Source organism: Podarcis erhardii (genome assembly GCF_964252035.2).
Source record: "Podarcis erhardii genome assembly, chromosome: 4".
In the NCBI taxonomy this organism is placed as follows: Eukaryota; Metazoa; Chordata; class Lepidosauria; order Squamata; family Lacertidae; genus Podarcis; species Podarcis erhardii.
Genome location: NC_138508.1, coordinates 11,441,005 through 11,468,023, shown reverse-complemented (window position 1 = coordinate 11,468,023; position 27,019 = coordinate 11,441,005). Strand labels below are relative to the sequence as shown.

General features: G+C 46.8%; 1 protein-coding gene across 10 annotated transcripts in view; it reads left to right on the top strand.

Moving 5' to 3' along the window:
• TENM4 (teneurin transmembrane protein 4) overlaps positions 1-27,019 on the top strand; it is a 659,336-nt gene that overhangs the window by 567,329 nt on the left and 64,988 nt on the right. For all 10 annotated transcript variants that reach the window (XM_081859991.1, XM_081859990.1, XM_081859998.1 and 7 more), the window contains 2 exons: positions 20,066-20,185; positions 24,408-24,669. In XM_081859991.1, coding sequence (XP_081716117.1) covers positions 20,066-20,185; positions 24,408-24,669 — 382 coding nt within the window. The remainder of the gene's footprint in view (positions 1-20,065; positions 20,186-24,407; positions 24,670-27,019) is intronic.

Sequence of the window (27,019 nt, the reverse complement as noted above, 5' to 3'; positions counted from 1 at the left end):
TGAAATTCCTTTGTAATAGAACAGCTACTTTGAGATCTTGTATAGAATGTCCTGGGAGATTGAAGTGTTCTCCTACTGGTTTCTCTGTCTTGTGATTCCTGATGTCAGATTTATGTCCGTTTATCCTTTGGCGTAAGGTTTGGCCTGTTTGTCCAATATAGAGAGCTGAAGGGCACTGTTGGCATTTGATGGCATACACAATGTTAGACGATGAGCAATTAAATAGTCCCGAGATGGTATGTGTGATGTTGTTGGGGCCAGTAATGGTGTTGTCCGGGTGTATGTGGCAGCAAAGTTGGCATCTGGGTTTATTGCAGGCTCTGGTGCCAGTGTCCGTGTTAGGTCTGGTTGTAGTATTATTGTGGGTTAGGAGTTGTTTAAGACTGGGTGGCTGTCTGTAGGCAATGAAAGGTCTTTGAGAACCCCCACTCAGCTCTCTTAGTCTTAATTCCCCTCGTTTACTGACGCACACCCACCAAACCCAAAAGTCAGTTGCCCTGTTGTTATCTTTTCATTCAGCAGCCTAACAGCCCATGGATAGAAGCTGTTCTTTACCCTGTTGGTGCGACTAATCCTGCTTCTATATCTTCTGCCTGAGGGCAGGAGATCCAGAAAGTGCCGGCCAGGGTGTGAATCATCCCTGAGAATTTTCCTCACTCTCCTGAGGCAATGTTCTTCCGCTATTTCATCCAACAGATTCACAGGACAGCCCATAATATCTTGTGCTGTATTCACCACCCTCTGTAGGCACTTCCTATCAGATGATGTCAAACCAGCGTACCACACCGTGATGCAGTATGAAAGGACACTTTCTATTGTTGACCGGTAGAAGGAGATCATCAAATGTTGATTGACATCGTTCTTCCGCAATACTCTGAGGAGATGGAGTCTCTGCTGGGCTTTCTTAACCACCTGGGTTGTTATTTATTTTCCAAGTAAGGTCTTCACTGAGATAAACTCCTAGGAATTTAGAGGAAGAGACTCTCTCCACACAGCCCTCCCCGATGTACAGCGGGGCTAGTTCTCCTCTCTTCCTCCGAAAGTCCAACACCATCTCCTTTGTCTTGCTGATATTAAGGTGCAAGTTGTTCCCTAGGCACCATGGAGATATTTTTTGGACCTCCCCTCTATACTCTGATTTGTCTCCACCTGTTATTAAACCCATTATGGTGGTGTCATCTGCAAACGTAATAATTGCAGTAGACGGATCAGATGATACATGGTAATGTATCATCTGGAATACGGGTATTGAACCTGCAACCTTGGCATTATCAGCACCACACTCTAACCAACTGAGCTATCCATTTTATGATACAACTGGTAGCCATTGGCATAGGAGTCAGGAACATGCAACCCTGGAATAAATCAGCAACTGCCAAACCATCCTTAGCACTCTCCTCCTTGAATTTGCCCAGTCCTCCTTTAAAGCCATCCAAATTGGTGGCCATCACTGGCCTCATGTGGCAGGGAGTTCCATGGTTTAAACCCTGCACTGCATGGATAAGTAATTTTAGAATCTTTCCAGAGCCTTCCAGCCTTTCACTTCACTGTCTACCTAGGAGTCTAATGTTATGGGAGAAGGAGAAACTATTTTCTCTGTCCATGTTCTCTTTTACATGGAGTGTTCAAAAATGGCGCACACGCAACACACACCAGTTTGCAGTCTGAAGTGGTGCAGCCTGTTGCCTCAGCGATCTCCCACTTCACTCCCTTGTGTGCGCAGGCAGGGCTGGTCCAAAATAGTCAGCAAGGGGGTGTTGCTAAAGAAAACCCCAGGTTGCCTTCATCCTTTAAAGGTAAAGGGACCCTGACCATTAGGTCCAGTCGTGGCCGACTCTGGGGTTGCGGTGCTCATCTCGCTTTATTGGCCGAGGGAGCCGGCGTACAGCCTCCGGGTCATGTGGCCAGCATGACTAAGCCGCTTCTGGCGAACCAGAGCAGCGCACGGAAACACCGTTTACCTTCCCACCAGAGCGGTACCTATTTATCTACTTGCACTTTGACGTGCTTTCAAACTGCTAGGTTGGCAGGAGCAGGGACCGAGCAACGGAAGCTCACCTCATCGCAGGGATTCGAACCGCCGACCTTCTGATCGGCAAGCCCAAGAGGCTCTGTGGTTTAACCCGCAGCGCCACCCGCATCCCTTTGCCTTCATCCTGTAGGTAGGAGTTATTTTCCCAGGACGGCGACCCGGAGTTATCAATCTCCCAATCTCGGTGGAGTAAACAAGCTGTGATCTGCTCTCCGGTGCCAACATGAGCCTTGTAATAAACAAGCCTGCGCTGGAGTGATGATGTTGGAAATGTCATCTCACCACCATCCCAGCTGATGGTTGGAGAAAAAAACATTTCCTGTGGCATTTCTGTCTCCGAGGAACTTCCTTTTAAGTGAACATCACACCAGAGCCATACCTAATGAGTTTGTGTTTGGGGTTTCCCTTGCCTGCCTGTTTGAGTTCACCTAAGGTTCTCCCCACAAAGAGGCTGCTCGAAATTCCGTCATAACCAGCTAGCTAGGAAACCTGCCTGTATAAACTGATAGCAGTTTCAATTCTCCAGGCATTGGTAGCCAAAAATGTGCAATGTCCACACACCAGAAGTCGGCAAATATCTGCAGGCCCACAGTTCCTTGCCCCAGCCCAAAGTTTGCAAAAGTACATATATATATATATATATATATATATATATATATATATGCGCAGGTTTTGGTGTCCTCGGGTGTCTTCCCGTGTAAAAGTTGGGGTGTCTAGGCGACGTTTCGACGAGGTCTCACTCGTCATCTTCAGGCTGGTGCTTTCGGCTTCTTGTTACTGGAACAGAGCTCTGTTCCAGTAACAAGAAGCCGAAAGCACCAGCCTGAAGATGACGAGTGAGACCTCGTCGAAACGTCGCCTAGACACCCCAACTTTTACACGGGAAGACACCCGAGGACACCAAAACCTGCATTCCTGTACCCGTGAAAATCTACGAAAGCAAATATATATATATATATATATACACACACACACACACACAGTGGTGCCTCGCAAGACGAAATTAATCCGTTCCGTGAGGCTCTTCGTCTAGCGGTTTTTTCGTCTTGCGAAGCAAGCCCATTGACAGCTTAGCGGATTAGCGCTATTAGCGGCTTTTAGCGGCTTAGCAGATAAGCAGATGAGTGGCTTAGCGGCTTAGAAAAGGGAGGGGAGGGGAAAAAGCCACAGGAACTTGCAAGACATTTTCGTCTTGCAAAGCAAGCCCAAAGGAAATTTGTTTTGCGAAGCGCCTGCAAAACGGAAAACCCTTTCGTCTAGCGGGCTTTCCGTCTTGCGAGGCATTCGTCTTGCGGGGCACCACTGTGTGTGTGTGTATATATATATTTGGAGGGGGGAGCCTAAGGGAAAAGGAGAAGCCCTACAGTAGCCCAGTGAAGATTGAGTGTGCTCTTTGGATGCAAATTCTGACTGGCAGTTAATGGAAGGAAACAGGTTTGGGAGAGGGAGAGTGGAATGGAGTTTTATGGAGAAGGGTGTGGCTGGCATGAACAGAAACACACCATATTGCAGTGCTTTGGTTTGGTTTCTGCTTGCGGTGCCCATGAATCAGGAAGCTCACGATTGTGCAGGAGACCACCTGCCAATTATGATAAGCAGAATGCCAGTGGAGAGGGAAGGGGGCAGTAGCCAGTCAAGCATTTCTGCTCACGCAAGGATTTCCACTAACTTTCCCTCCCTTTCCTCTCGCTGCACACTCTCCAAATCTGCAGTGGAGGATGGGGGGAGAACCCAGAGGAGATTTAGGGGGACCTGGGAGGAGCACACAAGGAGAGGAGAGGAGAGGCAAGTTCTGTTGCACAGCCAAAGGTCCTTGCACTAGTGGAACTACTTTGTTGAATACTGTGCAGAGTCTGCAGAGATACCGGTTGGAGGAATTGTAAAATCTATCTGTGCTTCTTGGGAGAAAAGCAATGACAAACCTAGACAGCATCTTAAAAAGCAGAGACATCACCTTGCCAACAAAGGTCCGTATAGTTAAAGCTATGGTTTTCCCAGTAGTGATGTATGGAAGTGAGAGCTGGACCATAAAAAAGGCTGATCGCCAAAGAATGGATGCTTTTGAATTATGGTGCTGGAGGAGACTCTTGAAAGTCCCATGGACTGCAAGAAGATCAAACGTATCCATTCTTAAGGAAATCAGCCCTGAGTGCTCACTGGAAGGACAGATCCTGAAGCTGAGGCTCCAAGACTTTGGCCCCCTCATGAGAAGAGAAGACCATCTGGAAAAGACCCTGATGCTGGGAAAGGCGAAGGGGACAACAGAGGGCAAGATGGTTGGACAGTGTTCTCGAAGCTACCAGCATGAGTTTAACCAAACTGCGGGAAGCAATGGAAGACAGGAGTGCCTGCCGTGCTCTGGTCCATGGGGTCACGAAGAGTCGGACATGACTAAACAACTAAACAGCAACAAACATCTGTGAACTGCATTTCCTCCTTGCATCTCCTGCCAGAAGAGCCCAGAACACACACTCTTAGAGAGTGAACACACTGCTTTCTGCCTTCCTGCAATGTTTGTTTATTCATAAATGAAGCACAATCCAGCAAAAATGAGGCATTTCTGTGGCTTGTTAAGCCGTAAGCAAGAACTTAGTTTCTGGATGTGTCCTGACTCCAGAGCCACACAGGAAGACCTGGGCAGTCTAGCCCCTGGGGTTTGCAGCCTCCTTGCAAGCACATCTGGGACCTGAGTTGCTGGTGGAAAATTCTTTGGCACCCTCACTTCCATAGATGGTTGGCTAGAAGGGTTCCAGGTCATAATCCAGTGTGCAGCAGCAATTTGGTCATCAGCCTGGTCCCATCCGCTCCAATTCAAAACTGGACTCTCCAGTGGACACTTGAATAATTAAACTTCTTTCCTTCTGCAAGGTTATTTCTGGAGCAGACAAGGAAGGGAATTGTGTTCCTTTCAACATAACCCTAGATCCGCATGCCGCTGTTTGTGCACCGATTCTTGAGCTTCCATCGGGTCCGGACTTTGGAGGCCAGACGCAGCGAAGCAGCCTGAACTTAGAGCTTCCTGCAAGTGCTCCTCCCCCCCCCCCCCGTATTCATTTGTGACACGCAGGCGTCAAGCGTTTTGCCCTCTACTGCAATCCGGCGACCTTTCGCCACTCCAGAGAGATTGAGAAGAGGGCTCTTGGGTGTCGCCCTGGGAAGCCGGCGACTCAATACCACAAGCGGATCTCCCGTGCCAATCTTTACGGTGACGGACAGCTAAAAATGGCTTAAAGGATACAAAGCAAACAGCGGGAGTAAGTGGCCGGGAAATCAATAAAGGGAATGATCTAGTGGCACGAGAGCACTTGTTATCTGTTCATCAAGATGATGTGGAGAAACGTCCTTTGCATTCAGAATCTGTCTCGGCGGCTCGATTTGCCATCATAAATGCTCGGTTTCAGTATGGGTGCTCATTCTGAGTTTTGTCATTTGCTTCACAACCCACCCGCCCCCACAAACCTCACCCTCTTGCCGCCCATGAATAATGCAGCACGGCACAGATATTTTGAAGAAGGCGAGGCCTTTACATTTTACACATCGGGCTAATTCGTCACTGTCCTTTTTATATCTCTTGCTTCTCTCTTTACCCTGCACTCTTTTCTCTCTATAGCGGCGTTGAGGCGGCTTGTCAGCACCGCTTGTTTGCTGGAAAGCCAGAGTGTAATTCCGTGATAAGTTTGGACCAGCATGAACTGTCTTCGGCCATTGGTTTACCTGTACTGTATGCGCCAACTTGTGAGGCAGATTGGGGGCCAGTGGTGTGTGTGTGTGTGTGTGTGTGTGTGTGTGTGTGTGTGATGATACACTGCATGCCAAGCACCCCAAGAGCTAGCTGCTGCTGTGGGTGCCGAGGAAAGAGCCCCCAGCTCCTGCAGACATTGCACTGAGCACCCTGGGTGCTGTGCACGCCCTTTGTACCTTGTGCACCTAGCTCCATGCATGCCGGTTGCCCATTGCTGTAAGGAGTTCAGCCTACACTCGAGTAGGACCCTGGTAGAGACACATGCCCGACTGGCATGTTCCCTCTCTCCTGGTCGATCGCTCGGGAACTTCATAAGCTTTCTTCAGCCCGAACATCACAGCGACCGATGCCAACCAACACCGGCACACTTAGGGATCCGCAGAGTTTGCGCATCATGTGTAACAGACCTCAGCAACTCAGCTTTTTGGCTAATCTACTTTATTTATATATAAACACACACGGAGCACTGCAACATGGCTCCCTCCCTCTCTCTAGCATCAGATAGCAAAGAGAAAAAGAACAAAGGACAATAGTCGCACTTCACAGAACACAGTAACACAAACATCCTGTCTCCGTCACTTCCCACTCTGTGGAATCAAAACATAAACCGCCATGGGAAAGACAACAATCCCATGACTGCAGTCATGGAGCAGGAATCCTAACAACCGCATGCTGGTTCCCCATCGGGAAGAGCCAAGGTTTCATTCCCCAGCAGCTGCAGTAGGAAGAGGAGAAGAAGCCATGGAAGCCTTGCCTCCTCCGCCCCCTGAACATTGGTCAAATAAATATTTGGGGGGCCAAAGAGCACAGCCCCCTCCCAGGTGGTATCCCTGACTTGCACCAGACAATTGAGCAACGGCTGTTCCCTTGCAAGGGGAGCTCTAAGCTGTATCTTTTAACACTCCAGGGGTATTTTATGCAGGCATTGAGCCACATAAGTTGCATCTTCCATTCTTGCTAGCATAGCCATTCCAGACTCTTCCCCTAGGGCTCTAGCTGGATAGACCCTTCCCTGTCCCTTCTCCTACAGTCCAGTCGGTTCAGGTTGTTCCTGGTTGGTTCAGGGCACCCTGCTTGCCTTTCCCTTTCTTCCTTTGTAATCGAGGAGTTCTTCATGTCCTTTAGTCCGGAGTTCTTTCCCGTCCAAAGGAAACTTGCACCATGCTTCTGAATACCAGTCGCTGAAGACCACAGGGGGAGATGGTGCTCTGGTGCTCGTTGCTAGAATTCCTGCTCCGTGATTGCAGTCATGGGATTGCTGTCTTTCACATGATGGTGTATGTTTTGACTCCACAGAGTGGAAAGTGACGGAGACAGGATGTTTGTGTTACTGTGTTCCGTGAAGTGGTACTATTGTCCTTTCTTCTTTTTCACTTTGCTGTCTGATGCTAGAGAGAGAGGGAGCCATGTTGCAGTGCTCCGTGTGTGTTTATATGTAAATAAAGTAGATTAGCCAAAAAGCTGAGTTGCTGAGGTCTGTTACGCAACTGCGCAAACTCTGTGGATCCCTAAGTGTCAGTTGGCATCGGTCGCTGTGATGTTTGGGCTGAAGAAAGCTAATGAAGCTCCCGAATGATTGACCAGGAGGGAGAGAACATGCCAGTCGGCATGTCTCTACCTGGGTCCGACTCGAGTGTAGGCTGAACTCCTGACACTCGTATCCTGCTTGCTGCTTTCCCACAGACATTTGTTTGGCCACTGTGACAGTAGATGGACTCTGGACTGATCCAGCAGGCTCTTATTATGTTCTTAGCACACATGCGTCCCAGCCATGACCAAACTTGGCAGCTTAAATAACATTTCAGCCTCTTCCTCTCGTCGGCCTCAGAGCAAGGATGACATCTGTGTGTTTTAAGCCAAGGAACATACAAGGTTTCTGCCTGTCTATTTTATTACTTCCCAATGTATTTCCAGTTTTCCCTCCATTGCTTTCTGCCTAATTGAATCCCTTAACAACTAGAGATCACGTTTTTCCCAGAAACCTAGGAGCATTCAGGAGGAACCAGAACAGCTTGTTTTACTTAACGTCTCGTCACCCAAAGTTGAGCCCTCCCAGTTTGATCCCCCCTTTTCCTGAGCCTCGGAAAGCTTAGGGCGGCCTGAGTAAGATCAGTTTCCTTTGGACGGGAAAGAACTCCGGACTAAAGGACATGAAGAACTCCTCGATTACAAATTACCAATTTGAGATGGAATGGTGGGGACTTCAATAATTGGCAGGATCAGTGCAGGCAGCAAAGTCTAAGGCATTTGGAGTATTCCAGGAGGAATGAGCTCCCGGTCCCAAGGAACAGCATGCAACCTAAAATCAGAATCTGATTTTAAAATCATAATAAGATTACCGGGCCAAGCTACTCATATACTATTAATATATAACCCCTTATATGGGACCAGCTTACCTATAAGATCGCATTACCCAAAATGTTCCCACTCAACCACTTTCTTCTGCAGAACCGGCATTTCCACAAGTGCCACATAATACCTGTTTGTAAGGACTCAATCATTTCATGAGGCAGGTCCTACACTTTGGAACTCCCTGCCTCTTGACAAGTGCCTTCACTGTATTCTATTCGGCAGCTGCTAAAACATTCTTGTTTAGAGAAGCAAACCCAAGTGCTTAGGAAGTTGGTGCGAATTTTAACCAAGAACCATAGAATCACGGAATTGTAGAGTTGGAACGATTCCAAAGATCATCTAGTCCAACCCCCTGCAATGCAGGAATCTCAACTAAAGCATCCATGACAGATGGCCATCCAACCTCTGTTTAAAAACCTCCAAGGAATGAACGTCCACAACCTTCCTTTCCACGGTCGAACAGCTCTTAATGTCGGAAAGTTCTCCCTGATGTTGAGTCGGAATCTGCTTTCTTGTAGCTTGAAGCCATGAGTTCGAGTCCCACCCTCCAAAGCAGAAGAAAACAAGCTTCCATGTGGCAGCCCTTGAGCTATTTGAAGACGGATATCATCTCTCCTCTTGTCTCCTCTTTCCCAAGCTGTTTTAGTATTTTAACTTTAACAAGTATTGCTGCAATTCCTCTCCGCCCCCCCCCCCCCCGTGTTTTATTGTTTTGCAGGCTGCTCTGAAGGGTGTGTGAGTTTTGTGGTTTTTTACCAATCAAGTGCTATGTGGGGCTACCTTTGAAGGTGACCCAGAAACTACAACTAATCCAGAATGCGGCAGCTAGACTGGTGACTGGGAGCGGCCGCCGAGACCACATAACACCGGTCTTGAAAGACCTACACTGGTTCCCAGTACATTTCCGAGCACAATTCAAAGTGTTGGTGCTGACCTTGAAAGCCCTAAATGGCCTCGGTCCACTATGCCTGAAGGAGCGTCTCCACCCCCATTGTTCTGCCTGGACACTGAGGTCCAGCGCTGAGGGCCTTCTGGCGGTTCCCTCACTGCGAGAAGCCAAGTTACAGGAAACCAGGCAGAGGGCCTTCTCGGTGGTGGTGCCCGCCCTGTGGAACGTCCTCCCACCAGATGTCAAAGAGAAAAACAACTACCAGACTTTTAGCAGACATCTGAAGGCAGCCCTGTTTAGGGAAGCTTTTAATGTTTAAGAGACTATTGTATTTTAATATTCTGTTGGAAGCCACCCAGAGTGGCTGGGGAAACCCAGCCAGATGGGCGGGGTATAAATAAATTATTATTATTATAAATAAAACCCAGCTCCTGGGAAAAGCTAGGTTAATTCAAACCCACTGTGTTTGCTGGGACATTTAAGTTTCACCACTTCGTTTTGTTTTGCAACCATTCCTGGTTTCGTAGAACAGTTCTGACCAATAGTTATAAAACAGACAGGATAGCAGCACTGTAAAAGCTAGAGAGAGAGAGAGAGAGAGAGAGAAGGGGGGAAATGCTTCCCTTGCCTGTCGGTCTGACTGACAGACAGCCAGCAGCACCTGTCCATTTCTTTCTCTTCCCTGTGTTGAAACTTCCTTAATCACTGGCAGTCTCTTGGGGTGGTGGGGAAAGTATCAAAAATAGCACCCTTCCGTCTCCTTGATCTGCGTTCTTCCTTCAGTTGTCAAAAGACAAGAAGGGGAGAATTGGGATTTGTGACAGTCGGCTGTAGCCAGTGGAAGAGCGATAACTCCCGTCATTTGTGAAAGTGGTAGCTGCTCTCCTAACTCCTCCCTGTCTCCATCACTTATGCCGTCAAGGCTGATTCCAGAGGGTCATGGGGTCATGTGTTTGCTGGCACCCCAAGATTGATGAAGGTCCCACACCCTGATCAGTTCTTAATTCTTGGTTGAGCCTCCCAAGAAAGCCAGGGCCAGCGTGAGAGAGTTATCCCTTTTTTTGCACACTTCCAATCTTCTCCAGGTTGTTCGTTAATTCGTTCAAAGGATTTGGGGCCTCCTTTCAGAACAAATATTCTCTCTGGGCAACTTACAAGCTGCAATGATATAGTGTAATTAAAAACAAATTGCTAACAAAATGTCAGAATGCCAGTGAGCAGTGAATGCAAATTGGGTATCGCTTAAAACGTTTGTCAACTCGGCATAAATATAATTCTGGAATCCAATAACCAACAGTCTAAACCCGGTGATCTAAAATAAAATAAGCCCAGTGACCTTGATAGCGTAATCTTGGGCAAAAGCTAAAGGGAACAACTGGTAAAATCATCACAGCTTCTTGAAGGGTGCTGCAGATAGGGCCAATCCTTTGGGAGGGATTATTACAAACTAGGGGCAACCAATAAAAAGACCCTGTTGCCATGGCTCTGGACCAGGAATCTTCAGATGGAGAAGAGATGAATCACCTCCCCAGTCCTTCTCATGGGAAACTGCTAGAGCCCACATCCCATGCCCTGAACCCTGAAACATCTTTGCCACTAGACTCCAGTGACTGGACCACAAGCTCCATGGAGAATCAGGAGAGCTCTGGGGAGCTTATTCCAAAGCAATCCCCACAATCTGAAAACCCCACTGCCTAGGAAAAGGCTGGAATTGGCTTCCATCTCGGCAACCTAAGGCTCTTCCAATAGCTCCATGATATTGTTGAAGCCACTGGCCATGGTCCTGAACTGATACCTTGCTCCTCATCCACAGTCCTGACCTCACCTTCCATCAGTTCCCTGGCCTACTCTTATCTCCACCTTGCTTGGACATCACCTTTCCTTGGTGGTGGCATCGCCATGGATCAGGACCCCTGGTCTGGTGCCCACCAATCTAAGCAACCTGAACGTTGAACCAAGAGGCAAGGTCTCCAGAGCCAGTCTCAGGGTAAAGGTTGACCCATATTGCAAATCGTGGTAGTAGAATGACCCTGGGTTTGTTTACTTTTGGCAAAATACCCGTGCTGTTGTCGTTTTTAATTCCAGTTTGTTTACACATTTTGTCACTCTTCTTCTCCTCCATCTTGCACTCTGCCTGTTCCTCAGCAAATGGCTGCCTGGGACCTGTCACCTGTCAATGTCACTTGACAAAACCCCGAGGCAGCTTCTGGGTCTCGCGTCGAGGCTTGCGGTCCCCACACTCAGCCTGACAGTCGCTGCCTGGCGCTGTGTTTGTTGCCGGGCTTTTCTGCTGAGCTTAATTGCTTGTTTTGTCTCCTGACTGCCAGCTCCTTCTAAGAACTCCCTTGCAGACGTACACAGGTGGCGTAATAAGCATTTGTGGATGGCTACTTTTTGCATTTCCGGCTTCCCTTGCCAGCAATCTCCTGTAATGTCTTTAAAATTCTTATTTAACACTTGGGAAGGGGGAGCAAACAAACACAGAATCAAACTCTTGAAAACTATTTAGGCCTTGTGTGTGTATACCTTTTTCCCTCCGCTCCTGTAGTTATAATGCTTTTAAGCAGCTGTGAGCCAACGGTGGAGTTAATTTCTGCCAGAGGCGCAGTCAAGAACGGTGGCAATTATGAGCAGCAGTTGGATCGAGCAACTGGAGCTCACACCTAAACCTGTTATAACTGGGTATGTACGACCATGAGCCTAATGCAGGATCAGGCCAGTGGCTCATCTGGTCCAGCATTCATTCATTCATTCATTCATTCATTCATTCATTCATTTACTGCCCTTCATCATAAGATCCCAGGGCAGTTCACAGAATAAAATACACGATAGGTAAAAGTAAAGGGACCCCTGACTATAAGGTCCAGTCGTGACCGACTCTGGGGTTGCGGCACTCATCTCACTTTATTGGCCGAGGGAGCCAGCGTACAGCTTCCGGGTCATGTGGCCAGCATGACTAAGCCACTTCTGGTGAACCAGAGCAGCGCACGGAAACGCCATTTACCTTTCCACCGGAGCGGTACCTATTTATCTACTTGCACTTTGACGTGCTTTCGAACTGCTAGGTTGGCAGGAGCAGGGACCGAGCAACGGGCGCTCACCCCGTTGTGGGGATTTGAACTGCCAACCTTCTAATCGGCAAGTTCTGGGCTCTGTGGTTTAACCCACAGCGCCACCCGCATCCCATAAATACAAGTAAATCAGTAAAACAAAACAGCAAAACAATATCCCCGCTCTTTCCCATGAGCACATTTTAAAAGGGCATTGAATGTTAATCAGCTAAAGGCTTGGTTGAAGAGAAACGTTTTTGCCTGGCATCTAAAGGTGTACAGTGAAGGTTCTAGGTGAGCCTCCCTGGGGGAGAAAAAGAGGAAGAGGAAGAGGAAGAGGAAGAGGAGGAGGAGGAGGAAGAAGAAGAAGAAGAAGAAGAAGAAGAAGAAGAAGAAGAAGAAGAGAAGGAGGAGGAGGAGGAGGAGGAGGAGGAGGAGTTTGGATTTGATATCCCGCTTTATCAGTACCCTAAGGAGTCTCAAAGTGGCTAACATTCTCCTTTTCCCCACAACAAACACTCTGTGAGGTGAGTGAGGCTGAGAGACTTCAGAGAAGTGTGACTAGCCCAAGGTCACCCAGCAGCTGCATGTGGAGGAGCAGGGAAGCGAACCCGGTTCACCAGATTACGAGACTACCGCTCTTAACCACTACCCACAAATGGGGAGCCCCTGCAGAAAAGGCCCTGTTCTCGTGTTGCCACCCTCCGGGTCTCTTGTGTAGGAGGCACACAAAGAAGGGCCACAGAAGATGATCTCAGGGTCCGGGTAGGTTCATATGAAGAGAGGCAGTCCTTGAGGTATTGCAGTCCTGAGCTGTTTAAGGCTTTATAGGTCGGAACCAGCACTTTTTATTGGGCCCAGAAACTAACTGGCAGCCAGAGAAACCAGGCCAGGATTGGTGTAATATACTCAAACTGTCTTCTGGTGAGCAACGTGGCTGCCAAATTCTACACCGGCTGAAGTTTCCAAACCGTCTTCAGATGCAGTCCTATGGAGAACGCATTGCAGTAGTCCAGCCTAAAGGTTACGATTGCAGTCATGGGATTTTTGTCTTTCACTTGACGGTATGTGTTTTGACTCCACAGACTGGGAAGTGACAGAGACAGGATGTTTGCGTTACTGTGTTCCATGAAGTGGGACTATTGTCCTTTGTCCAGTACGTTTCCGAGCACAATTCAAAGTGCTGATGTTGACCTTTAAAGCCCTAAACGGCCTCGGCCCAGTATACCTGAAGGAGCGTCTCTACTCCCATCGTTCTGCCCGGACGCTGAGGTCCAGCGCTGAGGGCCTTCTGGCGGTTCCCTCATTGCGAGAAGCAAAGCTACAGGGAACCAGGCAGAGGGCCTTCTCGGTAGTGGCGCCTGCCCTGTGGAACGCCCTCCCATCAGATGTCAAAGCAATAAATAACTACCTGGCATTCAGAAGACATCTTAAGGCAGCCCTGTTCAGGGAAGTTTTTAATCTGTGATATTTTAGTGTATTTTTGGTTTTTATGGAAGCTGCCCAGAGTGGCTGGGGAAACCCAGCCAGATGGGCGGGGTACAAATAATAAATTATTATTATTATTATTATTATTATTATTATTATTATTATTATCTTTGCTTTCTGATGCTAGAGAGAGAGGGAGCCATGTTGCAGTGCTCCGTGTGTGTTTATATGTAAATTAAGTAGATTAACCAAAATGCTGAGTTGCTGAGGTCTGTCACGCGCAAGTTGCGCAAACTCTGCGGATCCCTAAGTGTGCTGGGGTCAGCTGGCATCAATCGCTGTGATGTTTGGGCTGAAGAAAGCTTATGAAGCTCCCGAATGATTGACCAGGAGGGAGAGAACATGCCAGTCAGGCATGTGTCTCTACCAGGGTCTTACTTGAGTGTAAGCTGAACTCCTGACAACCAGATCGAAAACAAAAAGTTAGGCTATCCCTGTCCAGATGGGGTACCAGCTTAAGCTGATGGAAGGGACTCAGAGCCACAAGTCCACTTGAGCCTCAAGCAACAGCAGAGGAATCTGGAGTACCTCCAAGCTATGTACCTGTCCTCACAGTGGCCACCCAAAGGCCTGTGACAAACCCACAAGGAGGACCCTCTTCCCCTGTGCTTTCCAGCGACTGACGTTCAGAAACATTTTCGACCAGGGATGCAGAGCATAACCATCATGGCCCATAGACAACATCAGTATGGCCTGAAGGCATTATGAGTCCAGCACTTCACTCAAGCTTTGGGTCTGGTCCATGTCTTGACCAGCCACATAACACACCACCTTGAGTTTCTTGACAGAATACAATCAGGATATAAATGGCAAAATAGGGTTGCAGTGCTCATCTCGCTTTGAGGCTGAGGGAGCCGGCGTCATGTGGGTCACGTGGCCAGCAGGACTAAACCGCTTCTGGCGCAACAGAACACTGTGACGGGAACCAAAGCAGTGCACGGAAATGCCGTTTACCTTCCCGTCGCAGCAGTACCTATTTATCTACTTGCACTGGTGTGCTTTCAAACTGCTAGGTTGGCAGCAGCTGGGACAGAGCAACGGGAGCTCACCCCCTCACAGGGATTCAAACCACCGACCTTCCAATCGGCAAGCCCAAGAGGTTCAGTGGTTTAGACCACAGCGCCACGCGCACCCCATATAAAATGTAAGAGAAAACCACTCAAATAAATAAAAACAACCAGACATGGAGGAAAGGAAGACTCTTGGATGGCAAGATCAATTTGTATGTTTATTCATAATTTTAGAAAAAAAGTGAGTCCGTAAGTGACTGTGGAGCCCAATTCTGGATCCACTCGTCCGTCCACAGCGGGGACATAGGTTCCCGGGTAGGAGTCAATCACGGTGTGGATTTGCCAAGTGGGCCTTCCTCTTACCATGTTTCTCCCTTGCGTCCTGAGTTCAACCGTCTTCAAAGCCCATGACATCTTTGGTAAAGGCTGCTCTCCAATTGCAGCACTTGCAGGCCAGTGGTTCCCAATTGCTGGTGTTTATATAGCATTTTACATATTACACTTGCATTTAAACATAGGCAACCCTTTCACAGGAAAAGGGAAAGTGTAGTGCTTATGGGATTGAGTGTTGCCTCAGGGACTTTTTCCCTCCTGTTTTTCTGTTATTTCCTAGACAACAAGGTAAATTAATGTTTAGGAGTGGTTGTATGAGAGATGTTGCAGAATGCAGTACGTTTTATTTCCTTGGCTGTGTATGGACCATGAACCCCAGCACTGCCTTTGCTCTGAGTAGAACTTTCCCATTTCACCTAAGGGAAAACAGAAACATTAACTTTAATCTCCCGGTGAATTATTCATTACTTAATAATATGACAGGCCGAAATTACCGCATGCCTAAATTGCCGTCTGCTTTCTTGAAATCCAGTGATGAATTATCATTCCCAAAATATTAAGAAACCCCAAAAGGTCATTTAAACAAAAAAAAAAGTAGTGGAAAAGGCCCCTTTGGGAAGGACTAATTAAAAATGCTGACTAAATAGCTGTTTTCAGTGGAAAGAGAGCATCAAAACAATTTCCAAAATAACTTTAAAAGGCAAGCAAATTCATAAGAGGAAATATGTTAATAATTCATCGGATCGCTGAGGCTTCGGCTATTGGGGGGGGTGGAAATAAGTGTTGCTAAATTACCGAATATGCATTTCATCTTGGCAAGGCAAGACTGATTGAAAGAGATCTCCTCCTACTAACAGGAGAGGTAATTTTATGTACATACATCGAGAGACTTCCCTGGGCAGAGCAGAGAGAGGGAGAGGGTCTTTTGCAGTACCAGTTAGCTTGTTTGCAGTGTAATTGCATTTAGACCAAGGTCTTCTGAAGGAAACGACTGCCTAAATTAGCATTAACCAGGTTCCTGTGGGGCTCGGTGCATTGTAGGAGAGGCGGTCTCGCCTCCAGAAAGGACGTGTTGACCCAGTAGAGGCCAGGTGCTGACAAGGCACGGCGTTAATTGCTTTTCCCAAAGGGGGTAACTTTTATCACTTGGGGGAAATAGAAAAGGGGGGGGGAGAGAAAAGAAATCTCATCAGGCAAAGTGTAGGACTTAAACTTCTTCTTCATTTTTCACCCACCCATCCTTCCTTGGGCTCCCTTCAGCCAAGTGCAGCCAGCCCGTGGACGGTCTGGGAATCAGCGTGTTTTTACATGAGTAGAACGTGTCCTTTTATTTAAAATGCATCTCTGGGGTATTTGTGGGGCAGAGGAATTCGTTCATCCCCCCCAAAAAATATAGTCCGGCCCCCCACAAGGTTGGAGGACAGTGGACCAGCCCCCTGCTGAAAAAGATTGCTGACCCCTGGACTAGACCATGGGTAGGCAAACTAAGGCCCGGGGGCCAGATCCAGCCCAGTCACCTTCTCAATTTGGCCCCCAGACAGTCCAGGAATCAGTGTGTTTTTACATGAGTGGAATGTGTCCTTTTATTTAAAATGCATCTCTGGGTTATTTGTGGGGCATAGGAATTCGTTCATTTCCCCCCAAAAAATATAGATAGATAGATAGATAGATAGATAGATAGATAGATAGATAGATAGATAGATAGTCCGGCCCCCCACAAGGTCTGAGAGACAGTGGACTGGCCCCATGCTGAAAAAGTTTGCTGGCCCCTGGACAGGGTTCCTTCCAGCTCTACACTTCTGTGATTCTGTGCTGATGCAGGGAGTTTATAATGTGTTCCTCCACCTTGGGTCTGAAATGGTGCGACTTGTGCTATCATCTCAAGGTTCTGCCACCAGCCAAGCCTCAGCCGGGAATAGTCTTCCCAGAGGTTCAAAAACCTCAGAGCCTTCATATATGTCTTTATGTGGAAATACCCCAAACTTAGCATCCCCTTGCACCCCTTGCCTTATTTCTCACGCCAGCTCCATAGTGCCTCAAGTTTGATTCTGACTTCAACACATATTATTATTAGGCTGAGTGTGTATCCCTCCAGCTAAACTCACATCCAGTCATGTAAATCAATCTTCTACTGTATTAGTTACTTGAACAGAAAACAAACTTAAGACATGCAAATGATAAAAAATAGCTGGCTTGCGGTAGAAGGAGGATAAATGTGTGGTTGAATTTGAGGCCCCTTCTGCAACCACACAAGGGGTATCAGACCACTTTATAAACAGTCATGGCTTCTCCCCAAATAATTCTGGGAACTGTAGGTCAACACGGATGCTGAGAGATCTCCTCCCAGATCTGCAATTCCCAGAGTGTTTTAACAATCGATCCCTCTTGCTAGAGGAGAGCAGAGAACTCTCTAACAAACTACAGTTCCCAGAATTCTCTGGGGGAAGCGACAACGGTTTAAAGTGCTCTGTCGCCCCTTTAAATGTATCATTCGCAGATGGGGCCTGAGATAAAAGAGGCAGATGAGACGAACTGGTCTGAGCGGGATTAGATATTCTAGGAATAACCAGTAGCAGAGGTCAAGCTTTAATCAGCTGCTAACAGATCTGCAGTGGGGAAATCAAAGCAGTTCTAAATGTGGAGACTAGAAGCAATAGGGAAAAAATAGCGTAATGCCGAGTTGAGACTGAAGAAGCATGGTTGCCACATTTCTTGGAGATCATCCCTTCTCACATCAAGAAGCCCTCGGCTCAACAAGCCAATCTGAGAAGGATTGTTCCTGCTGCTCCTTCCAGGGACTGAGCTTGAATCCTGACAAGACAGAAGTACTGGTTTTGGGTGGCAGGAGGCGGGCGGGTGTGGAGGACTCCCTGGTCCTGAATGGGGTAACTGTGCCCCTGAAGGACCAGGTGTGCAGCCTGGGAGTCATTTTGGACTCACAGCTGTCCATGGAGGTGCAGGTCAGTTCTGTGTCCAGGGCAGCTGTTTACCAGCTCCATCTGCTACTCAGGATGAGACCCTACCTGCCCGCAGACTGTCTCGCCAGAGTGGTGCATGCTCTAGTTATCTCTCGCTTGGACTACTGCAATGCTCTCTACGTGGGGCTACCTTTGAAGGTGACCCAGAAACTACAACTAATCCAGAATGCGGCAGCTAGACTGGTGACTGGGAGCGGCCGCCAAGACCACATAACACCGGTCTTGAAGTACTTACATTGGCTCCCAGTACGTTTCCGGGCACAATTCAAAGTGTTGGTGTTGACCTTTAAAGCCCTAAACATCCTCAGCCCAGTAGACCTGAAGGAGCATCTCCACCCCCATCGTTCAGCCCAGACACTGAGGTCCAGCACCGAGGGCCTTCTGGTGGTTCCCTCACTGCGAGAAGCAAAGCTAGGCAGAGGGCCTTCTTGGTAGTGGCGCCCGCCCTGTGGAACACCCTCCCATCAGGTGTCAAAGAAATAAACAACTACCTGACATTTAGAAGACATCTGAAGGCAGCCCTGTTCAGGGAAGTTTTTAATATGTGACATTTTAATGTATTTTTAATCTATGTTGGAAGCTGCCTAGAGTGGCTGGGGAGACCCAGCCAGATGGGTGGGGTACAAATAAATAATAATAATAATAGTTGTTGTTGTTGTTATTATTATTATTATTATTTATTCCAGTTCAGAGAAAATTTGAGTATTTCTCCCTAGCGTGCTCTGCTGGAAGAGCTCTTCTGGATTAAGCTAAAAGCTCATGTAACCGAGCATCCTGTTCTCACAGTGGCCAACCATATGGGCAAAACAGGATGCAGGTGAGCAGGACCTGAGTGCCACAGCGCTCTCCACACCTGCAATTCTTAGCAGCTTTCATACAGAGGTGCACAGCCTCCAACAGTGGGCACAGCCACCATCACGTGGCAGGAAGTCGTACCCCATTGCTCTCCCAGAAACGGCCCCAGAGTTGGTGCTGCAACACCTCAGCAGCTTTCAGTTCTGCATCTTAAGGGTGCGCCTTACAGGGCAAGCTTTGCTTCCAGTGAATATGCAGAGATCCCTGGAAATCTGCCAGCAATTGTTTGGTATCTTCCATGCATCACTTGTTAGCATCTGTTTGTCTCGGGAAGATTCATAAGATGCATCCTTCGCCACAGACCCATACGCAAATGGAGGTTGCAGTAGCAAAAGCACAGAGCCAACTGCATAAACTGGGGCTTTGTACTGAAGATTTAGTGCAAATTCGTAAGACTTTGAAGGTTTGGTGTAAGTTCTATTTCCAAATGTACCGTATTACACACACACAATATTTTTTTTATTGTCAGTTTCTTTGCAGTTTTAATACATGTCTATTTTTTATTGCACCACGAAATTTCAAATTGTTGAAAGCCTCCAGGGGTGGAGCTTGGCCACTGGGAGGGCAGGATTAAGAAAAAAATGTTTAAAAATATTTTTATTCGGCTCTACATTTAACATTTGTATTCGTATATAGATCATAATCATATACAAATAGGATTCTCTCAATCCCAGGCTCCACACCTGGATGGGTTCCATAGTTATTCTTTTTCAACTGCATCATACAATGTTCTCCATTTTTCCTTAATAGTCAATTGTTACCATAGTTCTTGTTACATTGCAAGTGTTGTTAAAATCCTGTCAGTGTTTTTTATCGTTTACAGTGTTCTTCTAAATAAGTTATAATTTTTCCCATTTTTTATTAAATTTATTGTCTGATCTTCCCAGTCATTTTTGCCATTTCTGCATAGTCCATCATCATTATTAACCATTGTTCTCTGGTAGGGACGTTGTCTTCCTTCCATCTCTAGGCTAGAAGTATCTTCGCAGCTGTCATTGTGTACATAAACAGTCTTTTCTGCTCCTTCGTTATTTCTGGACCTAAAATATCTAGTAAAAAGGCTTCTGGATTTTTTTCACAAAAGTTACTTTAAACATTTTTTTCAACTCATTATAAATCATTTCCCAATATGCTTTTGTTATCTTGCACGCCCACCACATGTGGTAGAATGTGCCTTCTTTTTCTTTACACTTCCAACAAATATTTGTAGCTCTTCTATACATTTTTGCTAATTTAGTAGGAGTTAGGTACATCGTTTTCATATGGTTTTCCTTCAACATACAGCAGAGGACAGGATTAAGAATTAAGCTTGTGGTGCTTTCTCTTCTCCCTGCAGCCACCCTTGTGTGATTCGTGGGCAGGTGATGACATCGGACGGGACCCCGCTCGTTGGCGTGAATATCAGCTTTGTCAACAACCCTCTTTTTGGCTACACTATCAGCAGGCAGGATGGCAGGTACGTATGTTGCGTGAAATGCAAGGCTGGCTTCAATGCAGAGGCTTGAGTGTGAACATCAGCTTGTCTGTTTCATAGGGTGCTTGCAGATTCCTTTTGTTCCTTGTTGGGTCTGGACTGGCACTAATAAATAAGTAGGCTGCGAATTAGGTGGGGAAGTTAGAACCTTTCAACTTCTAAGGAAAGCTTCTACTCCCGATAGTACCTTTGAAGGTGACCTGGAAACTACAACTAATCCAGAATGTGGCAGCTAGACTGGTGACTGGGAGCGGCTGCCAAGACCACATAACACCAGTCCTGAAAGACCTGCATTAGCTCCTAGTACGTTTCTGGGCACAATTCAAAATGTTGGTGCTGACCTTGAAAGCCCTAAACGCCTTAGCTCAGTAGACCTGAAGGAGCGTCTCCACTCCTATCGTTCCGCCCAGACACTGAGGTCCAGCTCCAAAGGCCTTCTGGTGGTTCCCTCACTGCGAGAAGTGAAGTACAGGGAACCAGGCAGAGGGTCTTCTCGGTAGTGGCACCCGCCCTGTGGAACACCCTCCCATCAGATATCAAGGAAATAAACAACTATCAGACTTTTAGAAGACATCCCTGAAGGCAGCCGTTTAGGGAAGTTTTTAATGTCTGATGTTTTATCACATTATTATTATTATTATTATTATTATTATTATTCTGTTGCGAGCTGCCCATAGTGGCTGGGGAAATCCAGCCAGATAGGTGGCGTATAAATAATATTTATTTTTATTTTTATTTTTATTTTTATTTTTATTTTTATTTTTATTTTTATTTTTATTTTTATTTTTATTTTTATCAGGTGAGGGGTGGGGAAATAGACAATACTTCCCACCTGATTCATTACTTAGTGGTAGCCAGATAAATGCACTTCCCACCACGGGGTATTGCCTCTGAGCCCACCAGGCTATTCTGAATGAAAGAAGGCACAGGAAAGAAGGGAAAGAATTGGCTTAAACTACGCAGGTGGCACTGTGGTCTAAACCACAGAGCCTAGGACTTGCTGATCAGAAGGTCGGCGGTTTGAATCCCCGCGACGGGGTGAGCTCCCGTTGCTTGGTCCCTGTTCCTGCCAACCTAGCAGTTCGAAAGCATGTCAAAGTGCAAGTAGATAAATAGGTACCGCTCTGGTGGGAAGGTAAATGGCGTTTCTGTATGCTGCACTGGTTCACCAGAAGCGGCTTAGTCATGCTGGCCACATGACCCAGAAGCTGTATGCCAGCTCCCTTGGCCAATAAAGCGAGATGAGCGCCGCAACCCCAGAGTCGTCTGCAACTGGACCTAATGGTCAGGGGTCCCTTTACCTTTACCTTACAACAGAAAAAGTAGGGATTGGTTGCCATGCATAGAATCATAGAGTTGGAAAGAACCCCAGAGTGTCTCCTAATCCAAACCCCTGCAATGCAGTCATCCAACAGCTGCTTAGAAACCTCCAAGGAAGCTGGAGCTGGTACCAAATGGAATCCAACAATACATGGAAGGCCTTGGTGTTGGCAGCCAAATTCCAGAAAATTCCATGGAAGGAGTTTGAGTTGTAATAATGGCGAACTTTTGTGGTTTGTGCAGCTGCCTCGGTGAATAAGGGTCATGATTCAGTAGTACTGCATCTTCTTTCTTGCGGAAGGTTCCTGGCTCACTCCCCAGGTAAATTCCTCTCTGAACCCCCAGAGAGATGGTTGCAGTCCTTATAGATGGTGCTGAGCTACAGGAACCAGCCGTCTGTGTCAGTATGAGGCAGCTTCCAGCTGTTAGAATTCCTGCTCCATGATTGCAGTCATGGGATTGTTGTCTATCACATGACGGTTTATGTTTTGACTCCACAGAGTGGGAAGTGACGGAGACAGGATGTTTGTGTTACTGTGTTCTGTGAAGTGGGACTATTGTCCTTTGTTCTTTTTCTCTTTGCTGTCTGATGCTAGAGAAGGAGCCATGTTGCAGTGCTCCGTGTGTGTTTATACGTAAATAAAGTAGATTAGCCAAAATGCTGAGTTCTGTTACACAATGCTGCGAAGACTCTGCGGATCCCTAAGTGTGCCGATGTCTGTTGGCATCAGTCGCTGTGATGTTTGGGCTGGAGAAAGCTTTTGAAGCTCCCGAAAGAAAGACCAGGAGGGAGAGAACGTGCCAGTCGGGCATGTGTCTCTGCTAGGGTCCTACTTGAGTGTAGGCTGAACTCCTGACACCAGCGTGCCATTCCTCTCCACTGACACTGGTTTTAGCTGCCTTACTGCACAGCGCACTGCATCCTCTAAGCATCTCAGGTGCATGTTGCGTTGAAACATTGAAAACCTCAGTGGAGCTGCGGCTGTTTTCTGGTGCCGTGACTGAGTCCTAGCCATGCCAGGAGAATGGAGGAGTGGGGCATTCCAGGGGCACTGGGGAGAGCCCCGCTAAGGCTGTGTGCATTTCCACCTCCGTGGAAAAGTTCTCAGGTCCAAGCTGTAAAACTCGCTCTTCTTTTTTCAACAACAAAATTCTCTCTTTGAGCCATTGACTAGGTAGGACTGCAGACCACACGCTTCTGAAAGAGCTTTCGCAAAGGCCAGGGCATCATCGGCGGCCCTTGTCAGAGAGAACGCTTTGATGCTTCTTGATAGGAGGAGAGTTTTGCTGGCGGTTTTCGTTTTGATTCCGCCGGCTTGGGTCTTATCTCTCTTTCTCTTTCCTTCATCGCTTCTTGGCCTCATCAAGGTAACTTCAAGGCGAAGGCAGGAGCTGATGACTAGCTGCATCTCCCACAACAACAATGTCGCCTCTGTGTTTACCTCGCCTGCTTGAGATCGATTCCTTCCCTTTTTTCCCCAGTTTCACCGTTGTGCCAAAAGGAAGCACAGTTCTAAAGCTCATTAGAGTTCACTGTTTCTAGCAACTCCCCTCGCCAGTGAGGCAAAGAAGAGATGTTTTCATTTATAAACGTCCCTTCTTTTTCCAGCCGCTTGTTGAACTCCTTTTTATTTTTAGTATTTAAAAGGAAAACAACCCCAGTCCTTTTTGTAGTCGCCACCCCCCTCCCCCCCCCCCCCACATTTCATACTCGGCCCCAGGCTGCTTTCTAGGCGTTGCCAAATGCTAACTAGCTGTTAAAAATGCCCTCATCAAGACTTAAATGCTTTTCATTTCGCTGGCAAGCAACAAATGGAGGCTTTTAAAAGCGAGCGGCCAGAGTTTTTGATGTCTCTATTTGAATTGCAGAATAAACATCTCACTTCGTTTATATATATATAAATAAAGAGGTTTTAATAAATGGAAGCATTTTATTATCACTTCATGGCAAAAAAAAAAATCTATCCTCTCTAAAGCACACATTTGGGATGATTCCAGGTTTTGTCTCCAGGGCTGTACACACTAACCCATTCAAAGCACAAAAGTGTGGGTTTCCCCCAATGTGGAACTGTTTAGGCCTATCCTTACTATACTGTTTGCATTCTAGACTGCCATCAACTAAGGATGGGTGTAGCTATTTTATTGTCCTCTTCATGAGGTTATCCTGCACTTGCCCCAGGTGCATAAAGAAAGAAGCGGTGGTTGCAATCTTTATTTTTACTGATATTTTATTAGAATAATTTCATTTATAAAAAGACCATGTGAGAAAAGAACCTGTGGGTCTAGATGACCCTCTAGGTCCTCCGCCCCCCGACTCTACAACTCAACAACATCCTCCCATGTGCTGAACTATAGATTTCAAGCTCCGTGGGGCAGGGACCCACCCTCCTGTGCTATGCAAAGTGAAATGTGTATCCATGGCACAAAGATAATAGAATCATAGAGCTGTAGAGTTGGAGTCTACTTCAACCCCCTGCGATGCAGAAATCCTTTGTAGGGCTCGAACCCACGACCCTGAGATAAAGAGCCTCATGCTCTCTTGGCTGAGTTATCAAGGCAGAAAAACGCCTTTGTCAGATTCTCCTGCTAGCATCGAGCTACCAGACAAACCACCTGTTTGGTGTGATCTGGAAGCTGATGTTGTTTAGTCGTGTCCGACTCTTCGTGACCCCATGGACCAGAGCACGCCAGGCACTCCTGTCTTCCACTGCCTCCCGCAGTTTGGTCAATCTCATTTTAGTAGCTTTGAGAACACTGTCCAACCATCTTGTTCTTAGGTTCCGTCCGGGGGTCACTTTCCAGTGTGACCCAGGAACTGAGAAGCTCAGTGAAGGGTTGAGCTACAGAGATTTCCAACACCTGGTTCTTGTGTTTACATTGACAGCTTTGACCTGGTGACCAATGGCGGCATCTCCATCATCTTGCACTTTGAGCGGGCGCCTTTCATCACCCAGGAGCACACCCTCTGGCTGCCGTGGGACCGCTTCTTCGTCATGGAGACCATCGTCATGAGGCACGAAGAGAACGACATCCCTAGCTGTGACCTGAGCAACTTCGCCCGGCCCAACCCTGTGGTCTCGCCTTCCCCACTGACGGCGTTCGCCAGCTCCTGCTCGGAGAGAGGTCCCATCGTCCCGGAGATACAGGTAGGACCACAAGGGGAGAAAGGGCATTTCTGATCTCAGGTCCTGTTTGTCGGTACTGAGCAGGGAGGTTGTGGTCTCAGAGCCCAGCTCAACAAGGGAAAAACAAGCAAGCCAAACGGACGTGTACATAGGTTAGAAGCAGCATTAACAAAATACCATGTTGTGATTAAAGCAGTGATAATGCCAGATTTTGAAAAATTAAGACAATAAAAAAACCCCAGTTAAAACGAATTTCAGCACGTCTACAAGTCAGCTTACAGGCCAGCCAAAGCCTTTTCTAATTATAAATCGCTCTGTCAGAACTGGGCTGATATTACCCTTGCTGGTACCTTTCCCGGGAAAATCAGAGGCTCACTATGTCAGGTTCCTATTGGAAGACCGGACAAATGCTAGAACATTAGCAGGGGCAAAGTTTTTATCAGTGGTTGCAAGAACCAATGAATGATCCCTATCTTTAAGTCTGAACAAAATGCTTGTTTAACCTGGAGGTAGAATTGTGCATTGCTTTGTAACGATTTGTTGGGTCTCTGGACCATAATAAAGAATTTATATATAATTATAAATGCCTTTGCTCGTGAAAAGGCCAAACTACATGTTGCATGTACAGTGGTACCTTGGTTCTCAAACTTAATCTGTTCCGGAAGTCGGTTCCAAAACCAAAAACATTCCCAAACCAAGGCGTGCTTTCCCATAGAAAGTAATGCAAAATGGATTAATCCGTTCTAGACTTTTAAAAACAACACCTAAAACAGCATTCTATATTCAGATAGGTAGCCATGTTTGTCTGACGCAGTCGAAATAAAAAAAAATAAAAAATAGTCCAGTAGCACCTTAGAGACCAGCTAAGTTTGTTCTGGGTATAAGCTTTCGTGTGCATGCACAGTTCTTCAGATACCACCTAAAACAGCAATTTAACACAAGTTTTACTATCTAACGAGACCATTGATCCATAAAATGGAAGCAATAAACAATGTACTGCAGTCACACAATCAATCGATCAATCAGTAGCTGAAATGGGTTCCACACAGTCACAAAAACAAACAAAAAAGAGCCACAAAAACAAAAACACAAAATAAATCTTAAAAACAGACAGACCTTAGTGTAACACTCAAAACAGAAGTGTGGCACTCAAAACAGAAGCATAACACTCTAAACAGAGCATGTTCGGCTTCTGAAAAAAGTTCGCAAACCTACGGTATACTTACTTCTGGGTTTGTAGTGTTTGGGCTCCAAGCTGTTTGAGTACCAAGGCATTTGAGAACCAAGGTACCACTGTAGTTTATTTGCTGGGCAGGCACTGCTAAATGCAAAGCAGCCACGGATGGTAGACTTGAGAACCAATATGTTTGGAGGAGGGGCAGGCAAGGGTAACATTTCCCTTGCCCCCAATTTGTCTATTCAAAATCCTCCTCCTCAGCTGCCATTTTCTCCCGAGAGGGGAAAAAGATACAGAGGGACAATGCCCTTTCCTTAAACGACAGAAAACCAACTGGGGAGAATCTTTAATAGACCAATGCCTTCAAAGAGAGGGTTAAACAGCCACTCGCGTAGCATTCCTTCCCCCGATACAACTTTTTAAATCTGAAGACGTGTGCGTGCACACGAAAGCTCATACCAATAACAAACTTAGCTGGTCTCTAAAGTGCTACTGGAAGGAATTTTTTTGTTTGTTTGTTTCAACTTTTTTTAATGTTTTGCATCTAAAAAGGGGCAGGATTTTAGCATTTGGGAGAGCTGTGTCCATGTTTTGCATGCAGAAGTTCCTATTTCCAATCCCTGATATCCTTGCATAAGGTTTTGAAAGATTCCTGCCTGAAACCTGGCAGAACTGGGCTAGATGCACCAGCCGGTTTTGACTCGTAAAAAACCTGCTTCCTGTGTTACTCATGCAAAATACACATGGCCTTTCCCCTCCTTATACAAATACACACACACACTTCTCTCTGCACAAATGCTTACTTCCCCTCTGGGCCTCGGACTAATTTGCATAGGCATTTGCATATTTTTGATATTTAAAGCTTGCCGCTCATGTCGCCATTATTTGTTTCTGCCCGTATCTGATCGACTGGCAGGGAAACACCGGTTAACAACAGTCACCAGCGGAGACAATCTGCAATTGTCTCTGCTGGGGAGAAGGAGGGGGAAAAAACCCTCACTCCCAGAGCTATGTTATTTACAATTCGATGGGAGGGAAGGAAAGGGACTCGGAAATTATCACTCAAGGCTTTGCAGCGTGCAGAGACGGGGAATAAAGCAGGCAAAAGGAATCCAGATTATCTGGCATCTTGCATTGCCTTTCCTACCTCCTGTTCCTGCTCAGCAGCCACTGGGTGAAAGGAGCAATGGGGTG